This window comes from Tamandua tetradactyla, chromosome 18, assembly GCF_023851605.1.
Source record: "Tamandua tetradactyla isolate mTamTet1 chromosome 18, mTamTet1.pri, whole genome shotgun sequence".
In the NCBI taxonomy this organism is placed as follows: Eukaryota; Metazoa; Chordata; class Mammalia; order Pilosa; family Myrmecophagidae; genus Tamandua; species Tamandua tetradactyla.
Genome location: NC_135344.1, coordinates 5573531 through 5598780, shown reverse-complemented (window position 1 = coordinate 5598780; position 25250 = coordinate 5573531). Strand labels below are relative to the sequence as shown.

At 43.5% G+C, this 25250-nt stretch overlaps 1 protein-coding gene across 9 annotated transcripts in view; it reads left to right on the top strand.

The window, feature by feature from the left end:
• Nucleotides 1-24723, top strand: part of ZNF236 (zinc finger protein 236) — a 190625-nt gene extending 165902 nt beyond the window's left edge. For 7 of the 9 annotated variants that reach the window (XM_077135198.1, XM_077135203.1, XM_077135202.1 and 4 more), the window contains 3 exons: nucleotides 15021-15150; nucleotides 16379-16555; nucleotides 16959-24722. In XM_077135198.1, the coding sequence (XP_076991313.1) occupies nucleotides 15021-15150; nucleotides 16379-16555; nucleotides 16959-17083 (432 nt within the window). In that variant the 3' untranslated portion in view covers nucleotides 17084-24722. Of the gene's footprint in view, nucleotides 1-15020; nucleotides 15151-16378; nucleotides 16556-16958 lie in introns of all 9 variants that reach the window. The other 2 variants (XM_077135205.1, XM_077135204.1) reach the window with 1 other exon arrangement.
• The last annotated feature ends 527 nt before the right edge of the window (nucleotides 24724-25250 follow it).

Below are 25250 nucleotides of genomic sequence, written 5' to 3'. Positions count from 1 at the left end.
GGTTATTAGTTTGTGTTAGGTAGACCAATGTGAAGTTTACTATAAGTCAAAGAAAAAAGATGTTTACAGTCACTTATTTACCTTTTCTGAATCACTATATCATGTGATTCATTGTAGCTCCCCGAGATAATTTGACTAATTAGAATCAATTTTTTTTCTGTTTATGAATGTTGCAGAGATTTTTGCATTGTGGTATTTCTTACACTGTGATATTATCTTCTTTGTTCTCTACTAAGCACAACCCTAGAAAATTGAAATACATAAATTCCAGACTCATCTGATGATAGAAGCCAGTTGCAGTACATAAATCATTTGGGTAAAAGCTTAAACAGTACATTATTAAGTTTCTCGTATGCAAATCAATAATTATACTGTGAAATTTCAAACGGAGAGAAATGTCATGAAGCCCAAGTAGAAAGTGAAATGAAAGTCACTGCACCATTTTCCCAGTGAGAGAAGATTTGGGGGGGAGAAAAGAAATATGGCTAACTTAAAAATGCAAACTTTTAGGATGATGCAAATAATCATATCTATTCATAATATTTACTTCATGAATATAGTTACAAGTACCTATTAAAATTGTACATGGTATCATATGTTAATTTTGTAATATTGCTCCTCTCATTTCATGAAAGAATTTTATTCAGTATCTCAAAGTATAACTTCTTCATCAATGTTTCTTCTTTATTACTGGAGTTACACTTTTTATTAGAGTACATAATCCTCAGTTTGTCTAGATCATCTGACATACACAGCCCTTTCTGAATCTATGTTTGATGCTGGTCCTGAGAGTCCATAGCACATATGTTAGATTGTTTCCCTCCCATTTGTACACCGTCCAGGTATGTATTCATGACCTCACAACAGAATCCCATAGAAGGCTGTTGACAACTAACCTAACGTGACTTGGTTACGTTAACATTCTTTTGCCTCTGCTTTTAAAAACTTCACTTACTCTATCAAATGATTTGTATAACAAGTGATATAAACTAGACTCTGACGAGGTCCTTCAGGCTGTGTCTTCCTCAGCTGGCCTTTCCAGTTCAAAATAAAGTAAATGAGAACGTAACCCATTATGGAACATGTTGTAAAGACTCAGGTATAAAGAAACTTCCCTTATTTCTGGGGGGGTTATTGTGAAGTGGGAAACCATTTTGATTTTATGCATTAAACAGAAGTGGGAGATAGGTTAGGGTTGTCAAAGGATTCAATTCATTAAAAAAGTGAAATAAACACTACTGGCATTTCGTCTGTCAATAAGAAATGCCTCCTTGGTCTGTTGTAAGCTTAAACCTCCCTTCTTGCACGTTCCTTCCCATCAGCCTTCGGGCTTTCATCTTAGTCTCACTTCCCGTTTAATCTGCGGTTGGTTGTAATGCAACTTGAATCTTAGGCTGTTATCTCAGTGAAATAAAAGAGCTATTGTCCTATTTATCCACTTTCTCAGACCATTCGCCATCTCTTTGCTGCTTTATTGTGATTTTGAAAAATAAGGATTTTCTCGATGATAAAAATAATGCTGATAGAAGTTCTGGAAACATGAAGTAGACATACTTTTCCCTGTTTCTCCCATCAAGTACAATTAAAGCCTTGGACATTATATATTAAAACATGTAACACAACTCTGTAAGGTGGAGAGAAGGCAGATTGGCTACAGACCTTGAGGCCTGAGCAGTAACACAGTGGTGAATTTCCTGGGTTTTCCTCTCCCTTGTGTATTCCAAACTTGGAGCCAGAGAAGCTGGCAACCTGGAAATGCCAACATAAGCAAATAGAAAAAGCCCCAAGAAGAGCCTGCTCTCTTGAGCCAAAGGATTAGGAAGGGGTAGCCTAGGAAGACAGACAGCTTTTAGACAGTAACCGTTCTGTCCCAGCCAAACACAACAACAAAAATTGTAGCTCCACACACATACCAGCAAAGGCTCTTTAGGGACCCTAGACTTCTGCCCTCCCCATACTGTAACAAGGTTCTGGGTTCATGTTAGAGAGAGCTGAATAGGAGTTGGGACTTGCATCCCCACCAGACATAGCACAGTCCCCTCCCCTGGTGTCAGTGGAGATGAGGCAAGAGCCTGGACTCAGAGCCCCTCCTGCAGGGATGACCAGAGGCAACCTAGTCAGGACCTCCACCCCCACCCATGGTATCAGCGGGGCCCCCTGGAGGCCCGGCGCTCCCACACCTGCTCAGCAGTGATGAAGCATGCTCCCTCTGGGAGTCAGTGGAAGCCAAATTGGGGGCTGGGACTTTTACCCTCACCTGGCATTAACAGGACAGCACCCAGTATTCCACTGCTGCATTAATGTCAGATGAAGCCATGTGCAACAGAAGGGGTTTGGAAAAGATCCAGGTTCTCATAATAAATATCTTACTGAAATGTTTCAGTCAAAAATCGTCAGTCATCCCAAGAACCAGAAAGACCTCAAAATGAATGGAAAGAAGAACCAATAGATGCCAAGATAACACCAAGGTAACAAAGGTGTTAGAATCATCTAACAAAGATTTTAAAGCAGCCATCATAAATACGCTCCAAGGAGTAATTGCCAACATGCTTAAAACAAATGGAAAAAACAGAAAATCTTGGGTAAGAAATAGACGATATAAAGAAGAACCAAGTGGAATTTTAGAGCTGAAAAATGCAGGTGAAATTAAAAACTCAGTGTGTGGGCTCAAGAACAGAATGATGAGCAGATAAGAAAAAATCAGTGAACTGGAAAATAAAGACAATAGGAATAAACCAGTCTGAACAACAGAGAAAACACACTAAAAAAAATTGAGCAAGTCTCAAGGACATGTGATACTGTAACAAAAGTTGTTACAGTGCTGAAAGGGGAGAAATAAATAAAGAGGGGCTGAAAAAGTTCTTGAAAAATAATAGTTGAAGGCAGGAAAACAAACAAAAGAAAAACAAAACAAAAAATAAAATGGCAGAATTAAGCCTTAGTTATTGATAACTACAGTAAAGTAAATAGTATACCAGTTAAAACAGATTGGCAGAGTGGATTAGGAAACATGACCCAACTATATTGCTATTTATAAGAAGTTCACTTCAAACATAACAATATAAGTAGATCGAAAGTACAAAAGTGGGAAAAGGTATATTATGCAAATACTAATTTTAAAAAAGCCGAACTGACTGTATTAATATCAGATAAAGTAGGCTTCAGAGCAAAGGAACTTTGAAGACAAAAAAGGTTATTATATAGTGATAAATTGCTCAATGTACAAAAAAACCTAAAGCAATTTCTAAGTGTATTTGCACCAAACAGCAGATTTGCAAAATTTTCGAATCAAAAGCTGATAGTATTGAAAGGAGAAACAGATAGATAAAAAATTATAGTTACAGACTTCAACATCCCTATCAATTGTTAAACTTGATAGACCAACAAACAGGAAACCAGCAGGAACACTCTGGTGGTATGGAGCTGTGTGTACCCCAGAAAAACATGTTCTTAAATTTAATCCATTGCTGTGGGTGTGGACCCATTTAAGTGTAGGAGCTTTTGATGAGGTTACTTCAGTTAAGAAGATGCGGCCCAGCCCAAACAGGATGGGTCTGAATCCTGTTACTGGAGTCCTTTATACAGGGAATGAAATTCACATAGCACAAACAGAGGGAGCACTCAGAGGCTGGAATCAGTGAAACCCAGAAGAGAAGGGAGAGACCAGGAGACACCACCATGTTCCTTGCCATGTGACTAGCTAAGGATGAAAGATCGCTGGCAGCCAGCCCCAACACACTTTGGGGGGAAAAGCATCACTTTGATGATGCCTTGATTTGGACTTCTGTCTGAGTCTCAGAACTGAGCAAATACATTCCTGTGGTTTAACTCCAATCATTTCATGGTATCTTCTTGAGCAGCCAAGGAAACTAAAGCATATACAGGAGTTCAACACTGTGGCAGTTTGAATCTGTTGTGTACCCCAGAAAAACCAAATTCTTTAATCCTCATTCAGTGTTGCTGGATGGGAGCTTTTTGATTGTTTCCATGGAGATATGATGCACCCAACTGTGGGTGGTAACTTTTGATTAGATGGTTTCCATGGAGCTATGTCTCCACCCATCCAAAGCGGGGCTTGCTTACTGGAGCCCTTTAAGAGGAAACCATTTTGCAAAAAGCTTTGGGGCCCACACAGCCAGAGACCTTTGGAGATGAAGAAAGAAAACAGCCCTGGGGGAGCTTCATGAAACAAGAAGCCTGGACAGAAAGCTAGCAGGTGTCGCCATGTTCACAAAGTACCTTTCCAGTTGAGAAAGAAACCCTGAACATCATCAGCCTTGTTGAACCAGGGTATCTTTCCCTGGATGCCCTAGATTGGACATTTCTGTAGCCTTGCTTTAATTTGGACATTTTCACAGCCTTAGAACATGTGAACTTACAACTTAATAAATTCCCCTTTTTGAAAGCCATTCTGTTTCTGCTATAGCACATTCCAGCATCTTGCAAACTAGAACAAATGCCAACAACCAAGAGGATCTAATCAACGTTTATAGAACATTCCACCCAAGAGCAGCTGAATATACATTGTTCTCAAGTGCCCATGAGACATATACCAAGAGAGACCATGGCTTGGGCTGTAAAAATACTTCATCATATTTAAAATAATTGAAATCATACAGTGGGTATTCTCAGACCACAATAGAATCAAACTAGAAATCTATACCAAACAGAGAAGCTACAAGCATCTGGAATCTGAATAATCTGTGCATCAGTGAGGAAGTTGAAAGGGAAATTAAAAAATGTATCAAACTGAATGGCAAATGAAAGTGACGCATCAGAATTTGTGAGACACAGTTAAAGTAATGCCAAGAGGGAAGTTTATATCACTAAACACATACTTTAGAAAAGAAGGAATGGCTGAAATCAATAATTTCTGAACTCTCATCTAAACAACCTGCAGAAGAGGTATAATATAAAGCAAAGGAAAGTAAGCCAAATGAAGGAGCTACTAAGAAGAGCAAAAATCAGTGTAACTAATAGAGAAAAATCGATGAGAGAGCTGTTACTCTAAAAGATCAGTGAAATGGGCAGATCTCTAAGACTGATGAATAAAAAGAGAAAGAGAGAAAAAACAAAAATTACCAATTCTAGGAATGAAACACAATACCCCTGCAGAGGCTGCAGACAGCAAAGGTACTAAGGGAATATTATGAGCCATTCTACATGTGTCATTTAGACAATTTGGGTGGAATCAGCCAATTCCTTAAAAATCACAAGGTAGATAACTTGAATAATCTTATAATTATTAACAAAATCAAATTTGTAATTTAAAAACTCCCATAAAGGGATTCTCCAGGCCCAGATGGTTTCAGTGAGAATTCTATCAAACATTTAAAGAAGAATTAACACTAATTCTACACAATATAATCCAGAAAGTAGAAGAAGTGGGAACACTTCCAAATTCATTTCCTAGCATTACTTAGGCCAAATCCAGCAGAGATGGTACAAAGAAGGAAAACTACAAGCTGATAGCTACAGAACAGTTAAATATTTTACTCTTGAGTTAAGAGCCCAAGCTGAGAGAGCCCATGCACCCTGGACCCAGATTCCTTCAGGGGTGACGTCTCGCAGAACGAGAGTCATGTGATGAAATTGACCATCATGGCCGAAAGAGTCTCTGCAGCGGTGGTCCTTCTTGCACCTTTTTGTAGCCACACCTCAGCTTCCTCACTTCTCCCATGCCCTAGTCCCTGGCCCCTCTTTACCTCTGTGACTTTGTCTCTTAAAGTTGTCAATCTTTTGAAATTAGCTTTTCTCACCAGCAGGGCTGCCCATAGACTCAATCACCTGGTTGCATGCCTTGGTACCTCGTGCCCATGTAACATACACAGTTTATTTAACTGTTCGCCCTCAGGGGACATCCAGGTCATTTCCTGTTTGAGGCTGTTACAAATAAAGCTGGTATAAACATTCGCTGTTTTTGTGAACATAAGTAAATGCCCAGGAATGCTGTTGGAGGGTCAAGTGGTAATTGCATGTTTAGTTTTGTTTTTAAGCTGCCACGCTTTTCCAGAGCGTTTGTGCCATTTTACACACCCACCAGAATGGACGAGCACCAGCTCCTCTGTGTCCTTGCTGGCATTTGTCACACCGTCCCTCAGTTTGATTTTAGCCATTCTGGTAGGTGCATGGTGGTAGCTCAATTGTGGTTTTAACTTGCATTTCCCTGGTGGCGAATGGTGTTGAAAACTTTTCACATGTCATTTTTGTATCCTCCTGGGTGAAATGTTCTTCCTGTCTTTTGCCCATTTTCTAATTGGATTGTTTCCTTTTTTTTTTTTTTTTCAATTGTTGAGTTTTGTGAGCTGTTTATGTATTCCAGGTATGTGTCCTTGGGTTAGATATGTGATTTACAAATACTTTTCCCTAGTGTGTAGCTTGTCTTTCCATTTTTGTCAAAGGGTCTTTCACAGCGGAAAAGGTTTTAATTTTGATGAAGTCCAATTTTACCAGTTCTCCCTTTTATGCAGTCTGCTTATGGTTTCCAAACTAAGAACTATTTACCTAGTCCTAGATCCTTAAGTTTTTCTTTAATGCTGTATCTCAGCGGTTTTTAATTTTGCATTGATACTAGTTGATCTTTTTTGAGTTTATTTTGTGAAGTGTGAGATGTAGGTTGAAGTTAATTTCCCTGCCTGTGGAAGTCCAATTGCTCCAGCAACATTTGTGGAAAGGAGCTTTCTCACCTCTGAAATGGCTTTTCCGTCTCTGGGCATATTTGCACTCGTCTCTTCTGGGTTCCGTGTAGCTTTTCCACTGCAGTGGCTACTTTCTGGCCTTCAGTGTCAGGCAGTGTAGATTTCTCCCACTTGATTCATCCTTTGCAAGATTATTTTACCTAATTTATTGGACCCTTGCTTTTCAAAGATATTATATTAAGTCTGCAGATCAGTTTGTGGAAAATCAGCTTGTTAACTATGTTGACATTCCCTACCCTCACCCCATGACCGGGCTGTGTTTCTCTGTTTATTCAGTTCTTTGATTTGTTTCATCCGTGTTTTGTGACTTTCAGCATACGGCACCTAAATAATTCGTTTTCTTAGGAGTATTTGTAAATTGTCTCGTGTTATTAATTTTAGTTCCAACATTCTTGTTAATATATAGAAATGCAATTTATTTGTGTGTTGCTCTTGTATCCTGAGACCTTTGTAAACTCACTTATTTGTTCTAGGAGTTGTTTGTTTTAGATTTGGGGGGATTCTAATCTACATAGACGATGAAGCCGTCTGCAGCAGTATTTCTTCCTTTCCAAATTGGATGCTTCTGACTTCTTTTTTTTGCCTTATTGAACAAGGGTGGCTAGAGCAGATATCCTTGCTTGTTTCTGCTCCTAATTAAGCACTCAGTCACTTTTTGCCATTAGCTGTGATGTTAGTGGAAGGTTTTTTTTTTGTAGATAATGTTTATCAAATTGAGAAATTATCCCTGTATTCTTGTTTGCTGAGTTTTTATCATGAACATATATTTGGTCAATGCTTTTGTCAATCAAATGTTTTCTGCAGTTGACCTGAATAAATGACTTGTGGATATGAAAAATTGATTATGACTAAATTGATTTACATCTGATACTGAATCTGCTTCGCATCTCTAGAATCAATCCATCCTGCTTGGTCATGGTGCTGGATATTGTTCCAGCCCAGCACAACCCTGAGACCAGAGATCAGCCCAGGCAGAAGATTAGCCATGAGATTTAATTAGGACCTTAGAAACAGGAGGAAATGGTTCCCGGGGGCACCAGTTGGGAAAGAAAATCAGCACTCAGCCCAAGCAAGAGAGCAAGTGCCAAGGGGGGTGGGGGTGGGGGTTAGTTTAACAGTACCCCAAGATTTGGTTACAGCTGGGTTTCAGCTGACTTTCGCGAGACTTGGTTACCAGCAGTGATTAGGGGAGGGGGCGTAGGTCCTCTGACCTGTGACACACAGGCCTGTTCAGGAGATGGCAGTGACTTGCCCTCAGATGGAGGAGGGTGCATATTCTTATGCATTGATGGACTGGATTTGCTAACATTTTGTTCAGGAGTTTTGTGGACACTGGTCTGTAGTTTTCTTCTTTTTTGTACTGTCAGTCTGAATTGGGAAGTGCCTTTCTGTTTTCTGGAAGAAATCGTATAGAATTGGCATTAATTCTTCTTTAAATGCTTGTCGGAATTCTCCAGTGAAACCATTCACACTTGGAGATTTCTTTCTTAGGAGTTTTTAATTATATTTTTTATTTCCTTAATAGCTATAGGATTATACAAGCTAGGTATTTCATATTGATTGAGTTGTGGTCATTTGTTTCACAAGGAGGTGGTTGATTTCATCCACCTTGTCAAGTTTATGAGTATTCTTTTATGGTATTCTCTTACTGTTTTTTAATGGCAGCAGAATCTGTGCGATATAACCTCTGTTTCACTGCAGATATTGGTGATTTATGTCTAATTTTTTCTTTTTGTCAAAAGAGGTAGCTTTGTTTCATTAATTTTTCTCAATATTTTTGATTTTGATTTCATTGATTTCTGCTCATTTTTATAAATCCTTTCTTCTTACTTTGCTCTTCTATTTTCTGATTTCTTGTGGTCTGAATTTAGATTATTTTAAGACCCTTCTTCTTTCCTAAACATCAGCATTTATCAGTTACATTGTTTCCCTTTCAGCAGTGCTTTGGCTACATAACATATGTTTTGATATTTTGATATGCTGTATTTGCATTTTCATTCAGTGTTGTTTTTTCTTTTTTCTTAGGGTTTTTTTTGTTTGTTTGTTTCCCTTGAGACTTCCTGGTTTACATGTGGATTTGTTTTAAATGTGTTTTTTCATTTCCAAGTGTTTTGGAGTTTTTCCCTTTTTTTTCTTTTTCTTTCCCTTTTTCTTTTTTGATTTCTAGTCCTATTCTCTTATGCCAGAGAACGTACTGTGTTTGATATATTTCTTTTAAATGTGTTGAGGTTTGTAACATGGCCCTGGGTATGCATTGTCTTGGTGAATGTTCAATGGGCGCTTTAAAAAATTAGTGCACTCTGCATCTCTCGGGTTGCGTGTTCCGCCTCTGTCATGTGGTGCTGTTTGTCCGCTTCTGTGTTTGGTCATTCGTTGAGAGACATCTTGCATTCCCTGACTAAACTTGCATATTTTTCCATTTCTCTTGTCATCTCAGTATTTTGCCTCATGTATGTTGAAGCTCTGCTGATTGGTGCATCCACAGGATTTTATGTTTTCCTAGTGAGTGGATCCTTTTCTCATCTTGTAATGTCCCTCTCTGTCTCTAGTAATTTTCTCTGCAGCCCGTTCTATCGATATTAATACAGCTACTCCTGTTTTTTTTTTTTAAAAAAATTGCTTGCCTAGTCTATCTTTTTCTGTTCTTTTCCTTTTAAACCTACCTATATGATTGTATTTGAAATGAATTTCTTGTAGACAAGCTATTGTTGGATCATTTTTAATCAATTTGGATTTTTAAAATTCATTCTGCCGATATCTGCCTTTTAATCGGTGTATTAGAGTAGATTACATTTAAGATATTTATTGTTATGTTAGGATTTCAGCCTGCTATTTTATTGTTTTCTATTTATACCTTTTGCTTCTTGTTCATCTATTTCTCTTTTCTTACCTCCTGCGGGTTATTTGAACATTTTTTTGGACTCCATCTTGATTTAGGTGTGCAGCTTCATAGTGGCTGCCTGAGTATGACAACGTACAGTCCACTAGTGTTGACGACTGTTTTGGGTGAAGCACAGAATTCTTACTGCCATTTAGGAGCTTTTCCTCTCCCCACTTTATAATGTAATTGTGTTAAATATTTCACGTCTACATCTTGAAGCACCGCCCCACAGGATGTGGCAGTTTTTGCCCTCCTGTCAGATAGGATTTGAGAAACGCACAGTGAGTGCAGTTGTCCACAGTGCTTGGCCTGGTTTTACCCGTTCAGTGTGAAGTTCCAGGCCTCCTCTTACCATTTCCCTTTTGTTTAGAGAACATAGCTTAGCCAGTCTTGAATGGTAGATTTTTTAGCAGCAAATTCACTGAGTTTTTCTTGGTCTGAGAATACCTAGACTTTCCTTTCTCTTCCAGAGGATGTTTTCACCATATACAGAATTTGCGGCTGATGATGAGGACCAGGGCTCCTCTGGCCCGGTTTAGCAGTCAGTGTACCTGCATCTCTCTGACTGATGCTATGAAATCGTGACTCATTGTGACATGTAAAGAAAGTGTGTGACTTTCTTTTACCTCTGTTAAGTTGTGAGTGCTTTGATGATGGGGAACGAGGTTTTCACCTTTCATTGCACCGAGAGGCACATCCTAAAGCTGGCTTGGACTCAGGTGCTGAAGCGTGGATGCGCTCCATGGAGCAGTTGAGAAAAAAGAGGAGAGCCATTCCCCACGGGGGACCAGCGTGAGGCGAGGCTGGGTGTGTGCAGCTGCCTTCCTGGTCACGTGGGCCTCTGCCAGGCGTACGTGTCGTGGGCGAGAAGACAGCTCACAGTGCAGGAACTGAGAAATTGCTGCCAGCACGGTGACCGTGTCGAGTTGAATTTGTTGGTACTTGTGCCCCTGCGGCCCCGTGCTCCTTGATATTCCTGACAGTTCTGTCACTGGATGAGTGGCCGGCCAGTGCTCCCCGTTTACGGGAGAAGAGGACAGAGCCAGTGGCAAGGGGCTGCAGTGATCAACTTGGTGCAGCGAGCAGTGGCAGGGAGAGCCAGTAGGACCTCACCAGCCCTGGAGAGGCCACTGTGCAGGTCCACACATGGCTCCATCGGAGGACAGGGCATCCACAGTGACCACAGGGATTATCTGCCACTGAGTCTCATACATTACAGTAAACCCTCATCAGCCTACCAGGGGTTGAGCCACCTAACACTCCAAGATCTACAGTCCTCTCAGAATCCCAGAACGGAACCTGTTGTGCCCTCAGAGGGAGGCCAGTTTAGGGGAGTCCCACTCAACCCAGGGGACTACAAATTGAGGCAGTAACCCCTGGGGTTTGCCAATGCACAAAGATTAGACCTTCCAAATCCACAGCCAGTGAGCCGTGTCTTTGCTGTCAAAAAGAAAAAAAAAAAGACAATCCAATTTTTATAATCAAATTATCATATATGTGTAATTTTCTACAAACTTCTCCTAGAAATAAAGAGCATGGTTATATTTCCTCTGAAATATACCCATGTTTGTTTTAACATAAAAATGAAATTCAAATTGTTTGCTGTGAGTCAGTGTCACACTTACTCTTATGGCTCGCATGTCACAGGCTGTGATATGTCCCCTGGTGCCTTTGTTTTTACTACGGGCATATGTTGTCCAGGAGCATTGGCCAAAGCTGCGGAGACCTTACTGAGGTGTTTTTGCTCTCTACCTTTCCTAGCTCGTAGACCGACTCCCCTTTTCTGTTAAGGGAAACTTCCACCAGACTAAATAAAATCCAATCGACAAATCTGTTTTAGACATGTTAACACATTTTTGAGGCTTTATCCTCATTTTGAATGGAATTTGGGCATTCCCAAAGCTCCTTCCTCACCCTTTACCAGTTATTAGATCCCATGGATTAATTTTAGAGAGCTAATCTCAGCCATTACAAGTTAAAATTCTTCTCATTTTGTCCTCCATTGTTCATCTGATGGTCAGGTTTTGAGTCCAGGGTACTGTTTGTTTGTCCTCTGCATAGACCAGAGCAGCTGACTTTTGTTTAGACTGAATCATGGCTCAAGATATTTTTACATAAATAAGCATGAAGATGAAATAAATCATAGTTTAAATCTACTTAGACTTTTAAAAAAGAATATAAATAGAATCACCATGGTTGGGAAAGGAGAGAGAATTGAATATGGAAGGGAAAAGGTAGACTTTAGCTTAAAAGTTTAAAAATGTGTGTTTCTTCCAGGATCATTTATAAGGAAGTGAGCCGGATGGAGTGTAAACTGCTCCGCAGCTTTAGCTTCTGCTTTGCAACTGCAAACAAGAGTCCTCCCTCTCTCCCTCCCCTGTCCAGGCCATTGCTGCCAAAATGGTCTCAACACATTTTCTCCCCAAGTGAAAACCCTTCAGTGCCTCCAGGTGCCTGAAGCAGAAGGCTCAGCTGCTCTGCTGCTCTTCCTGGAGCCAGGTTCGGCAGGTGGAGCACTGGCCCTCTCCCATGCACTGGGATCCAGTCTCCTCCTCTACCTCCCGCCTTTCTCGAAGCCCTTCCTTTTTCCTCATTTCTTCTTCTCACCACCCCCACCCTCCCATGACGGAACTGACTCCTATCCGGCCTCCCCCCTGCACCTTGTTTCTATTATAGCACTGTTCTGGTTTGCTAGCTGCCTGAATGCAATATACCAGAAACAGAATGGGCTTTTAAAAGGGGAATTTACTGAGTTTACTAGTTTACAGTTCTAAGACCGAGAAAATGTCCCAATTAAAACAAGTCTATAGAAATGTCCAATCTAAGACATCCAGGGAAAGATACGTTGGTTCAAGAAGGCCGATGAAGTTCAGGGTTTCTCTCTCAAGTGAGGATGCACATGGTGAACACAGTCAGGGCTTCTCTCTCAGCTGGAAGGGCACCTGGCGAACAAGGCATCATCTACTAGCTTTCTCTCCTGGCTTCTGGTTTCATGAAACTCCCCGGGAGGCATTTTCCTTCTTCATCTCCAAAGCACTGGCTGATGGACTCTGCTTCTTGTGGCTATGTCGTTATGTTCTGCTCTCTCTGAATCTCTCATTCTCCAAAATGTTTCTTCTTTTATAGGACCCCAGTAAACCAATCAAGACCCACCCAAATGGGTGGAGACATGTCTCCCCTAATCCAGCTTAACAACCACTCTTGATTTATTACATCTCCAAGGAGATGATCTAATTACATACAGTATTGAATAGGGATTATTCTGCCTTTATGAAAATGGGATTTTGTTTAAAACATGGCTTTCCAAGGGTACATACATCATTTTAAACCAGCACAAGCATCTCCAGAAAAGTACGTGGATATTTTAGGATGTGTTTAACTAAAGACACTTCTCAAAAAGAATTCGTGCTGGGTGGGCTACGTGGCTCAGCAGGCAGAGTTCTCACCTGCCATGCCAGAGACCCGGGTTCGATTCTCGGTACCTGCCCATGTGAAAAAATAAATAGCTCACACCCTCTGGAATGTCTGTGACAGTCCATAAAGACACAGACAATGTGAACTTGGAAGGCATCCAGATAAACCCCTCCTCATTCTGATAAATGGTGATGAGGTTAAATTTAATCGTCACATGGTGAAAATTTAAAAACTAGGCAACATGGAAGGATGTAAAGTGATGAGTAAAAAGCACACAACTTTCAAGTTCTTTTGTGTCCTTTCCCAAGTGTTCTTTCAAATTAAAAGATCAGCCTCCCCAACCCTAACTCCACCCATACTTTTGGGTTCTGCCCACCAGAACCCAGTAGGAGAAAGCTACCCTCTTTCCCCCTTTTGCTTGATTCACTCATTAGTTCCACAGATATCCCAAGAGCTTGCCTTGTACCAGATGCTGGGGGCATGGCAGAGGAGAAAGGTGCCCAGCCTCTGCCCAGGTACAGGCCTTTGCGGGCTGAGGCCAGCACTGTCTCTGTGCCCCTCAAGCCACCTTCCTCTTCTGAGGCACATGCCTCCACCTGAGTCTGCAGTCCTCGCCACACACAACTGCAGTCTTAGCGGCTCCCCGGGAAGAAACTCACTGTGCCAGTATTTCCTCTGTAGCAGCCTGCCTGAAGCAGCCACGTTTCTGGTGCTTTCCGCTTGGGTCCCATTGCCCACAGGCACTTCCCTTCTCTGGAGCTCTCCAGAAGCAGAGCCATCCTAAGAAACAGGATGCACTGACCAAAGCATCCCCCAACCCACCTGACGGGCTAGTCCTCTACCTGCCTTCCTTCCTTCTGCCCATCCAGCCAACATCCAGGGCCTCCCCGCACAAAAAAAATGTGCTAAGAGATAAGCAGCTCCGTCCTCAAGAGGCTTGGAGTTTGCTGGGGTCACAGTTCAGTGTGGTCCAGACGAGCAGGGCAGGAATGGCCGAGGGCACAGGGGGAGTGTATGTTCAGTCGCTTAAGATGAGCGCAGTCCAGCTGGTGGGTACAGGTACAGGCCCTGGACCCAGCGCTAAATTCACATCCTGGCTCTGCCTCTCCTGTCATCTTGGGGTGGTCCCTTTGTCTCCCTAGGTCCAGTTTCTCATCTAATGGTTTGTTTGTTCCTGGCTTGAGTGACATGACATATGTAGCACAGATAGCACCACATCTGTCATGTGGGCAGCGCTCAATAAACATGCCCGTGCTCAGATTTGTATTTTAAAGGGAAGGGAGCAGCCCTGAAGATGATAACTCTATAAGGATAATTATTGCACCTAAGAAACTAAGCATGCCTGTGACTGCAGGGACTTCCAGAGCATTTCACCTACTCTAGCCACATCCCTGTGGAATCCGGTGTGTTAATACTTCTGTGGCCTCAGAAGCAAAGACCCCCATCGGACTCGAGCAGGACTTCAGAAGGCTGTGCAGTATCCTGTCACCGCTGGCATGCACTCCGGGACTCGAGGGTTTGCCAGCAGTCCACCCGGGGCTTCCCCGTAGAGGCCCACCTCAGCACGCTCATATGCCTCCACTCTTGGGGTTTAGGGTTAGTCGCCTGGAAGTCAAGGGGCTGAAATTTTCATAGCCTGTTACAAGGCAGCTGGGCTGGAGTGCCTTACACCGTGCTCTTTGCTCACACACTGCTTTCATTAACTCATCACCATGTTGCGATGGAGTGAGTACCAGCGCTGGACCTGAGGAAATGGCGTTCGGCCAAGATCACCCAGCAGATGAGAAAGAAGCCATTTGAACCCCAGTTCTCCAGCCAGCCCCAGGCCCATCACCCTTTCCACTGCACCTACTGGTCTATGCTAATCCTTGAAAAGATGAGCTGGAGAGTAGCCTTTTGATTTTGTCCCTGCCACTGATGTAGAAATTTTGTGTTTGTTTTTTTTTATTTTGCCATTTCAAATTTGTCAGGTTTTGTTATGACCCTAAAAGGTGTGTTCACCTTAGGTGTTGTCTGTAATTGAACAGGAGCACCTGCAGACACACCAGGCCGGGCCTTCTTTAAGTTCGCAGAAGCCAAGAGTGTTTAAATGCGACAGCTGTGAGAAGGCATTTGCCAAACCAAGCCAGCTGGAGAGGCACAGCCGCATCCACACAGGTAATGCCAGTGGTAGCTTTCTATTTTAATAGCCTTTGTTTTGAAAAATCTGTGTGACAGCCTGTTTTCCGATGGGAATTAAGACAACTTTTTAGATTAGTAGGTTGCCATATGTTGCATTAGGGAAATGCCTTTTGCATGTTCTTCCTTTTTGGGTGGAAAAGGGGTTGCCTAGTCTGCGGGCTTCTCTGTGAGCGAGTTCCTTGAGCGTTCAACAGCGTCCCTTGCCGTTGGGGTCGCCCTTCGCCACGTCAGTCCTGTGAGGGCAGCCACGCTGACCCCACGGCATGTGGGCCTAACTCTGAGGGCATCCTTGTGCTGAGCTATGCCCAGGCTGGGGGCCACGGCTTCCCGGTGCTTGCGTCCGCCTTCGGTCCTCCCCTCGCAGGCCTGCCCTTCGCACCCTGGGTTTTAGTGTGTAAGGCTGCTGGAGTGCAGTGCCCGGATATGGACCAGACTTCTTAAAGGGGATGTACTACGTTACAGGTTTACAGAAAAGTAAACCTTTCGCAGGAAAGGCAGCCTTTCTCTGTCATGGGAAGGCTTTCCTCTGAGCGATTCCTTTCTGCCTCTCCAGATATCTGGGGCTTGTCAGGGCCCCCCACTCAGGCCCTCATGAGACTGGGGACTGCCCTGAAGGCTCTGGGGGCAGTTGGTCCCGTCATTTGCCTCAGGGCTGGCAGTTGCTGGGGACACACCTCCTCATGTGGGCAGCGTTGCTCCCAGGCCTCCTGCGCCCCAGATTCTGGCTCCTCAGCCACCCCCAACTCTGAGGGTTTGTGAGCCTAGCTGGAGCCCACCCAGCCTTACTGGGGAAGCTCGGTGACGCCTGTGAAGTCCTGTGAGCACGCAGCCCCTGGGATGGGGACCTTGAGGTCCCTCTGGGCACTGCCAGCCACCAGGGGATGGCCCTCGGTTTCATTTTAATTAGCGCAGAATTAAAAACCAGGGTGGGGAGCCTGGGGATGGGCCTCCAGGAGAGCCTGGGGGCAGCCGGGCCGCAGGTGTGGGAGATCTTTGGAGATGAAGATGAACTTAAACCTCCAAGAGAGGCATGCAGTGGGTTTGATGTTCTCAGCCCTTACGGCCTTTGCGTCAACGTCTGGACGCAGGTGGGACTCAGGTCTCTGCAGGGGACGTGGGGTGTGTGGTGCAGGTGGGGGTGGGCGCAGCCGCTCCCTGGGGGCCCGCCGGCCCTCGGCAGACGGAGCGCGTGCGTGTTGCGCAGGGGAGCGGCCGTTTGACTGCACGCTGTGCGACAAAGCCTTCAACCAGAAGAGCGCGCTGCAGGTGCACATGAAGAAGCACACCGGGGAGCGGCCCTACCGCTGCCGCTTCTGCGCCATGGGCTTCACGCAGAAGAGCAACATGAAGCTGCACGTGAGGCGCGCACACGGCTGCGCAGGTGAGGGGGGAGGAGGTGGGGAGGGAGAGAGGGGGTGGGGGGGAGGAGGAGGGAGGGGGTGGGGGGGAGGAGGAGGGAGGGGGTGGGGGGGAGGAGGAGGAGGGGGGGGGAGGAGGAGGAGGGTGGGGGGAGGAGGAGGACGTGGGGCGGGGGGGTCCCTGTTGGAAAACCGGGCGTGTTGCCCTGGCCGTGTAGAGCCCTGACGGTTGAGAGCGTGCAGTCCTGGCACTGAGGGATCTCCCAGTCCTAATCTGTCGCGCAGATCACTCCTCTGTGCGCGGGGCTGGAAAGGAAGTGTAAAGTGTCCTGTCGTGTGCCCGGAAGTGTGCGCTTCCACGGGCTGCGCTGTGCTGCGGGCGGTCTGAGCATCCGTGCCCTGTGCTTGTCTCCCGGCCACACCCAGGCCCCTTGCAGGTGCCGGCCGCCCAGCAGGAGCCGGAGGGGGAGGAGCTGAGCCGGGCGCTCCACCTGGGCACCGTGGTGCAGGAGCCGGCGGGCGAGTGGCAGGGCCTCGCCAATGTCTTCTGATGCAGTCTAGATCAGATCTTGAAGAACATTTCTGAAGTTTGTGAAGAACAAAGCACTTGGAACTTCAGTTTTGAAGCGTCAAGTGTTATAAATGTTAATACAATAGTATTTTTACCTATAAAATTATCTAAAGAATCATTGTCTTTCAGAGACTTATAGGAAGAAAACTGGGAAAAAATATAAATGTATTATTCTTGTGTGTCTACAAATCACTGAACTCAGGTACTACAATACAGCAGGCAGTTTCATCTTCTACTCCACGGCCAGTGTATCTAGTTAAAAAAGAATTTCTTAACTGGATCTTACTATCATTGTAGTGTGATTTCTTTGTATTATCAAAGACAAAAGTTAACATGGAACAGTATGTAAATTTTACTTCCTGCTTTCTGTTGTAAGAAGCATAGCTTAAGAAACAAGCCTAAGAGAGGTGCACGAAGTTCAGATAAAACATCCTAACACAGGGAAGTCCTTTCTACTTTGTTCTCTGTGCGTTTTGAAAGTTGGTAGAAATGGGTTCTTTGTAGTGTACAGTCAGTTAGCAGAACTGATGCCTTGAGAGGTGGCTGGGCCGATCCTCTCTGATTGCAGATGTCTAATCATTAGCTACGGGAAGGCGGAACCGAGGGCATAGCGGGGAGTAGGGTAAATCCCAGTGCGGGCTGGTGTGGGCGCTCACTGCATGGGGCCGCGGCCGGGTACCTGGGCCGTCAGTCGCTGAAAGCACAAGCCATACCAAGACAGTGGGATCCACACCCGCTACCCAGGAACACAGTGACCGCGGCTCTGTCCACCTCAGGAGATAAAAATATGTTTGCAGTTTAAGTATCAGGATCCATAAACGTCCATGGTTTCCCCTCCTGCATCAACAGATGTGTTTTTTATTTCAAGAACCCTCTAGCATCATCAGCGTTGCCACGTGAAACATGTCCCACACCAAATCCCGCCCCATGCTGGAGCCAAGGGCACGTCATTCCTGTAACATTCCAAAGACGGAAAGTTCTTTACTTAATTTTAATTTTTCCTTCAAAATTATTTATATGTTCTATATATAAATACATATGTAAATATACAGATATATGGGCCTCTGTGTGGCTGAACAGTATATTTTGTAAATATGAGTACTAGTTCCAATTACAGAAAGAGATCATCAGAGTTTTCACCTTCCTACAAGCACTTCCAGATCAGTATTGTATTCATTTTATTAATAAATGGATATCTTTTTCATTGTAATATAAAAGCTGGGGTTTTTTTCCTGAAAAAATAATTGCCTTTTTTTCTCTCATTGCCTCCTTCATTTCAGAAGAGACTAGTTTTATTATAAATACTGTATGGACTTTGTATATTAAGAGAAAGGTCCCTTCAGATTCTTAAAGAAAGAGACATTTCACTGTTATTTTGAAAGAGCATCTTTTGATTTTTTGTTCTTCACATTTGGCTTTATGTATATAAGTAATATTGATGGTGATACGAAAACTTTTATGTGAAAATATTTAAGTCAGAAAACTGTTAAATAATACTACTTTTTTTTTTCCAAACTGCTTTGTGTATTGTATATTTTTTTAAGGAAAGAAAAGCCTTATTTGACTTACTCTTGTGATACTGGATTATTATAAATCCTGAGGTTTCCCTGAATGTCAGTGTGTATACCTGGCAGCAGAGTATTTAGAATAATTGTAATTATGCTAGAGTTTTAAAGGTTCTACTTTTATTGCACTTTTTTTAAAAAACAATTTTGTATTCAACTGTTTTAGGAATGTTGATTAATTTTGATGACCAGACCAGGTATCCCCAAAGTTAAAATTATTGGACTCTTGTTCTTGCTGGATTTATTTATTTTGTTTTTAGCATTAAATGCCATCTCAGGACAGGCTCTAATTCCTAAGTGTATAGAAAGTCCAGTTTAGCGGATTGTATTCAGTAGTTGCTGTTGAAGTAAGGCCTTAATGGGTGAATCTAAAGCCTACTTTATTTTGGTTAAAGAAAAAAAATCTATCAAAGTGTTTTGTGACTTTTCTCAATTTATTAGCAAACACAAGACATTTGTGTATTTGGGGGATTAATTTTCTAATTATAAAAGTTGCTTCTTTGCAAAAATTATTAAGACCTGATTTCACTGGACCCCTTCATGGTGTACGAGTTGATGTTTAACTTTACCAAGTGATAAAAAGTCTCCTCAGAAAAGAGATGTCTAGTCCCACACACAACCAGGGTTTTAAGGATAGATAACTGTATTTTTAGAAATATCTCAGCATAACATAGCACATATACTTTGGAATAATAAGTAAAAAATGAAGTTAGGAAATAATGACTAATTTTTTCTTTTAAAATATTATAAAATAGGTATGGGAATCAACAGAGAAGAGCTTTGATGTTTGATGGTATCTTCCCCTGTAGAATCCAGACAATGAAAATTTAGCCTTACAAGTTCGTTGAAGAGCTTCAAAATGCAAACAAATAGGGTATAGGTCAACAACAGGCAAGTTACATGTTAGCAGAGTATTACTCAAATATCATTACTCTTCTTAATTGTTTATGTTTGTTTGTTTTTTAATTTCTGGCCAATTAAACAAAACCCTGGACACTTGGGTGCCTGTTGCAAGTTCCTGGCTGCCCTGAGCCCACAGAGTCGATGCGTCTGTGGTCAAGTACCTGTGGCGCACTTAGGTAGGCCGGGAGCGAATGCCCTGCCCGGGTGTTGCTGCCTGCCGGCCAGGCTGCAGCGGATACAGGTGATGCCTCCAACCAGGCCACGCGCACGGGGCCCGTCTTTCATTGACGGCAGTAGATTAAAATAAAACCTTTCAGACCTGTAAACCCAAATGGCCTTCTCCCTGCACCCCCCCCGCCCCCCGCCACCAGCCAACAAATTCTACCTTTGCCCTTTTGGGATATCTGAGGTGGGTTTGCGCAGTCCAGAAGGAGAAGCAAGTTCCTCGTGGTGGAGAGGAGCCGACTCACCGGCCCGTTCAGCCAGTGGCTGGTCAGAAATCGCCTTTTATTTTTCTAACAATGTTTTCCAGTTGAAATGTGAAAACTCTGTCCGAGGAATAAGTGATTTCCATCGCATCCAGCATTTAACTAGAGAATGTTTCTTTAGTACAATATTTGGCAACCCCCGACTTCAGTCCAGGACTCTGAAAACGGAAGTGCATTTCTGGTCTTCCTGTCAGTTTTCCTTTGAGAAGACCATTTGTACAACAGATGCAGACTTACATTTAAAAGCCCTCACAAGGATTTACGTAGGGAACAGCTTTTTACAGGAAGTATGTAAGATGCATCAAATTTCTTTCCAGTTTATTGTTTTTTTGAGATAGTTCATATGTGCATTTTGCAGATTTTTTTACCAGAAGCTAATTCAATATTGTGCTCCCCTCTCCCCCAATAAAATCAACCCAAGGGTTGATCCTTGCTAGTTTAACTTTTTCTTAAAAACCTACCGTATAAGTGAGGCAGAGGTGAAATTACATGATTGATAATCCAGGGGTCTCTTTGTGCCCCTTCATCTATATCCCTATGCCGGTGCTGTGTATATTTTGGAGTATGAGTCTCAAAAGTGCCTGCATACATATCCCAAATTAATGTAGTTTTATACATTTGATTGGGGCCTCTATATCTTTACCATATGCTAATGGAGATTATCATTTTGAGATTTAGTTGCCTCTTTTTTTCAGAAAGTAGGGGTGACAGAATTTTTTTTTTTTTGCAAGATTAGAAACCCTACATGTCCCTAGCAAAGCAAAGATGTTTTTTTGGCCTTGGTTAGATTCATAGTGAAGTGTCATATTTGGTCATCATTGTTCCGAGCTGATGTCCCTCCTCTCTTTCCCACTTTCTCAGAGACACTCATGCACAAATGCACGGACACACCCCAGTTTCCCTCTCTCACCGTCCTTCACCCAGGGGCTTTGTGGTGGTTTGTAAGTGGCTGGCCGATTGCACTGCAAGTACTAAAAAAATCAAGGTAGTCAGTGTAAAGGACAGGAGCAACAGCTGGTGATAAAAGATTTTGCTATTTAATCTTTTTTATGTGTAATGCTTTAAAGCATGAAGCCTTTTGTATTAAATTGAGATTTGTATTCTCTGACGATTCTAAAATGACAGTGATTCATGCTTGATTCACCACTAAAGAAAAAATTTTAAGTTATTTTTTTTTTTTACAGGAGAGTCCTTTTTTTAATCTTCAATATTGTTTCATGGTCTATTTATACATTGAATGGTATTATTTAATCCAATTTTGTATGAGAAATGGACAGTTATGCCAAAAGCCAACTGTGCTGGCTTAAAAAATAAAAATAGTTTTTGTGTTATTTAAAATTCCTGTATATTTACTTATTTGGGCTTTGGGTGAGTTATGACAGCTTAAAGACGGGCATTTTTTTTCCTTAGTTAACATTTTTAGCATGGAGCAATGCAATACAGTGACACTGGACTTGGGATAAACTCAGACCCTGTGGGGTTTGAATAGCATGAGGATGTCTTATTTTCTCTTCTTGAGGATATTTTCCATTTTCTCTGTCATTTGTAAGGAGAGTGACTTGGAGAATAAATGAAAATCAGTCTCATTGATTTACCTATTTGGAAATGTCCCAAGAGTTTGCCTCGAGTAATAATCCCTTTTTAAGAAAAAAATATATTTTCAAACTTTTATAAGTTTGTACTTTGTAGAATCATTATCCTGTTGAAATACCAAATTAACTCTTAGATAACCTTATTCCAAGATCAGAGTATAGCCTCCATACTTTTTAAATAGAAATAACTAAAATGATTTTGATATTTTTCCTGGACATGGCTCAGAGGGAATGGTAAGAAGTTGTTTTCTCCTTCTTGCTTGGTTGTTTTTAAGAGGCACACTGCCTAATAGCTTCAAAAATACTGCGGGTAGTAGAAGGGGATTTGTTGTTCGGTGTTTTGTTTTTTAAGCTATTTGTTCCCACTACACAGTGGGTTGCCTCAGCTATTTAAGATGCTTCTCCAGATGAATTTTTCCAGAACGTTTGCTCACTATTGTTATGTTAGTGTGTTCATATTAAAACAATATAAGACATGAACACACCCCAACCTCTCATGCCTGGCACAGGTCAGGGGAAAGGAGGCGGAGCCTCCAGTAGGTCACGTGGGGCCTGCCATTCTCTTAGTCCTGACACTAAATAGCTGTTGTTTTCTGGCCTATCATTTTCATTTTGTTTCTCTAGCTCTATTTCCTCATCTATAAAATTAGTTGATTAATTGTACTCCTTTCTAGCTCTCAAATGTTCTATTTCCAGTTAAGGGACCTTAATGTTCAGGGAAACGATTCTCCACGGGCCCTCTGCCTCTCTGTGTGTCCCAGGAGCAAGGCACTGCCTGTCTTTACTCCAGATTGTCTTTTCAAGGCCATCTATACGGCAAGGACACTGCCCTGGGAGACGAGCGTCCTCTCCTCCAGAGCAAGGGACGTGCTTGTTTCGCTTGGTACAGAGAGCTCCTAGCTCTCCCTGAGGCAAAGGGCAGGAGGGTTGCTGTCCCCTTCTCCTGGAACGGGGCCCCCAGGGCTCTGCCTAGGGGAATTGGGGTTTGGGATTTGCACAAATACTTGTTTATACTCTGGCTGCGGAGGCTGTGAGTGCTCACACCCTTTGTCTCTAACTCAGGAGACTCGTGTCTTCTGCCTGCCTCTGGGACCTGGGACTCTGTCTGCAAGCTTGCAAGGCTGGCAGGGTCAACTCTCAGGCCCCTCACAGCGCTCAATCACGGGCTGTTCATGGGCTCCGGAGGCCTTAAGGTCTCCCTGCTGCAGCTTGCGAGGGGAGGGACATGTTCCGACATCCTGGTAACCGCTGTCCCTCATCCACAGTGCTGGCCGAGACCTCGTGTAAGCCTATTGCTCTGTTGACTTCCTGAGTCCCCAAGCCTTGTTGGATGGCGAGAGCATGTGCTCCTCCGCTGCCTCACTTAGCCTTTCCTTTCCAAAATTGGGTGTTTCAGCCTGATTTTATTGTTTTGGCCCAACCAAGAGAGATTTTGTAACACAACTAATTTAGTAATCATAATTTAACAGAGCAGTCATCAGTAACCACACTATCCAAGCTCTAGAGAAGAAATTCTTCTATTGCACCACGGAACAGCTTGCCTTGATGTTGTTGGCCAATTTTTAGGTAAATCTGGGTAAAGATGGATGACAGCTGGCCATCTGCCTCAAAATACTCTATTATACAATTTTTCTAAGTTATTCTTCAAACCTCCGCTGCCTCACTTAGCCCTTTCTTTCCCAAAAAATGGGTGTTTCAGCCTGATTTTTGTCAAATTTAATAATTCAGTCTTTATCCCTTTCATATAATCATTTTTGAAGCAATTTCAAACTTACAGAAAAGTTGCAAGAATAGTGCAACAAGCTCTCCATATCCCTTCACCCCAGAGCCCCACTGGGTACGATCCGGCCCACCGCCCTGCAGGTACGAGCTGCCTCTGGGTGCTGCCAGGGCTGCCCACAGCGGGCACCCATGGCTTGTGGCACCAAGCGCCGGTGCTTGGGATCTGGCAGGAGGGCTGCCGTGTCCTCAGGGGACAGGCTACCTATGTTTACCCATGACGGGTGGTGGCGGTGTCCACCACCTGGCTAAGGCCAGGTGACCCCACTGCAACCAGTTTCCTCCTTTGTAAGCCTAGGTCCTAGGCGAGATGCCTGGAGACCATAAACTGCATGCCTTCTTTTACTAATTTTAGCATCCATTACTATTTCTTGCCCAATGGTTGCCAAATAGTCATTTTCTAACTTGGTCATTCCTTCTACACTTATTAGTAGGTATGCTACTTTAGGGAAGAACTTTATCTTTTCCCTCACTTATTTAATCTTGTATTTATTTGTGCTGGTTTGGGTCTCTGGAAATGTATGTGATTCAATGGGCTGTAACTCCATATGTTTATATTTTTATTTTGATGTTCAAATCATCCCAGATGTGGCCGATAGGGTCTCCTTCAAGGTGGCTTTAGTCCTTCTGATACAGCCACCTTAAACACCGGGAGCACTTTCTAACTTTTGAGCACATTAAATTGTTCTTTTCTTTCCCTGCCCAGCCGTGGAGTTAGCATTTCTCCGGGGTGTCCCTGTCCCTATAGAGGAGGGTGGCATTGAGAAACTGAGGGCTGGCCGTGCTCACAGTTATCTCGTGGGTGGACAGTGGGGCACAGTAGGCGTATGTGTGAGGCTGAGTGTGTATGTGCAAGTGTGAACATGTAGGACCATGTGTGTGTGAGGGCGTATGTGGGTGTGAGTGTGTGTGTATACAGGCGTGTACACATACCTTGGCATCTATTTGCCACGCCCACCACCATAGATTTAATTCTAGCTTCCTTCCTTTGCGTATCAGGACCCCGCCTCCTGACGTCAGAGGGCCACCCCCTGCTTGACGCCCTCCTCACACAGATGGGTCCTGGCCTTCATTGCCCTCCCCTCCCCCAAGCAAGGAAGAAAAGATTTATCCCTTTCAGCGACCTCTTCATTAGCAAGCGTTTTGGAAGCCCCTGCTTTCTCATGGCCCTTGCCAGTTGCCCGTGGCGGTGCAGTCCGCTGGCCACATCACAGGCCAGCGTCTTCAAGGACACCAATCAGCCGCCAGGGCCTCATCTTAGGTGGCCGGGCCACCCCCTGCGGCAGCATCCAGGCCCAGGCTGGGACCTGGTCAGGAGGCAAATTCGGAGTCGGTGGGGTGGGGCGGGGTGGGGGTGTTCGGAAAATCTGGGTGGGGTGGCATGGGGGTGGCTGTACAGATTGAGGAGCCAACCGCAAAGCACTCGTGTTTTTTCACTGCGAGGAAAAAAGTGGAAGCTTCCTTCTCTACGACAGCCCCTGGTGACCCCATAGACTCAGCCCCTGTTTTGCATTGTCTTTTTGTAAAGTGGTTATTAGAATATTGTATTACTATGTAATATGCCCTTAGCTGACCATGTAATACATTCTTCTGTATGTGTAATATTAAAATATATTTGCCAATTCCAAATTTCCAATTTCTCAATCCAAAGGGGTTTGGGTGGCGAAAGGAAGGAGAGAAGGTGGCAGCTCTGAGCTCACTGCCCCCACTGCTAGAAGCTCCCGTTGTCGTGCGTGGGCAGTTTGCCTGTTTTTGGAATAAATGAATACAAAACTTCCCCAGTTTCTGTTCTTAGTTCCCTACACTTGAGTCTGGAAGTG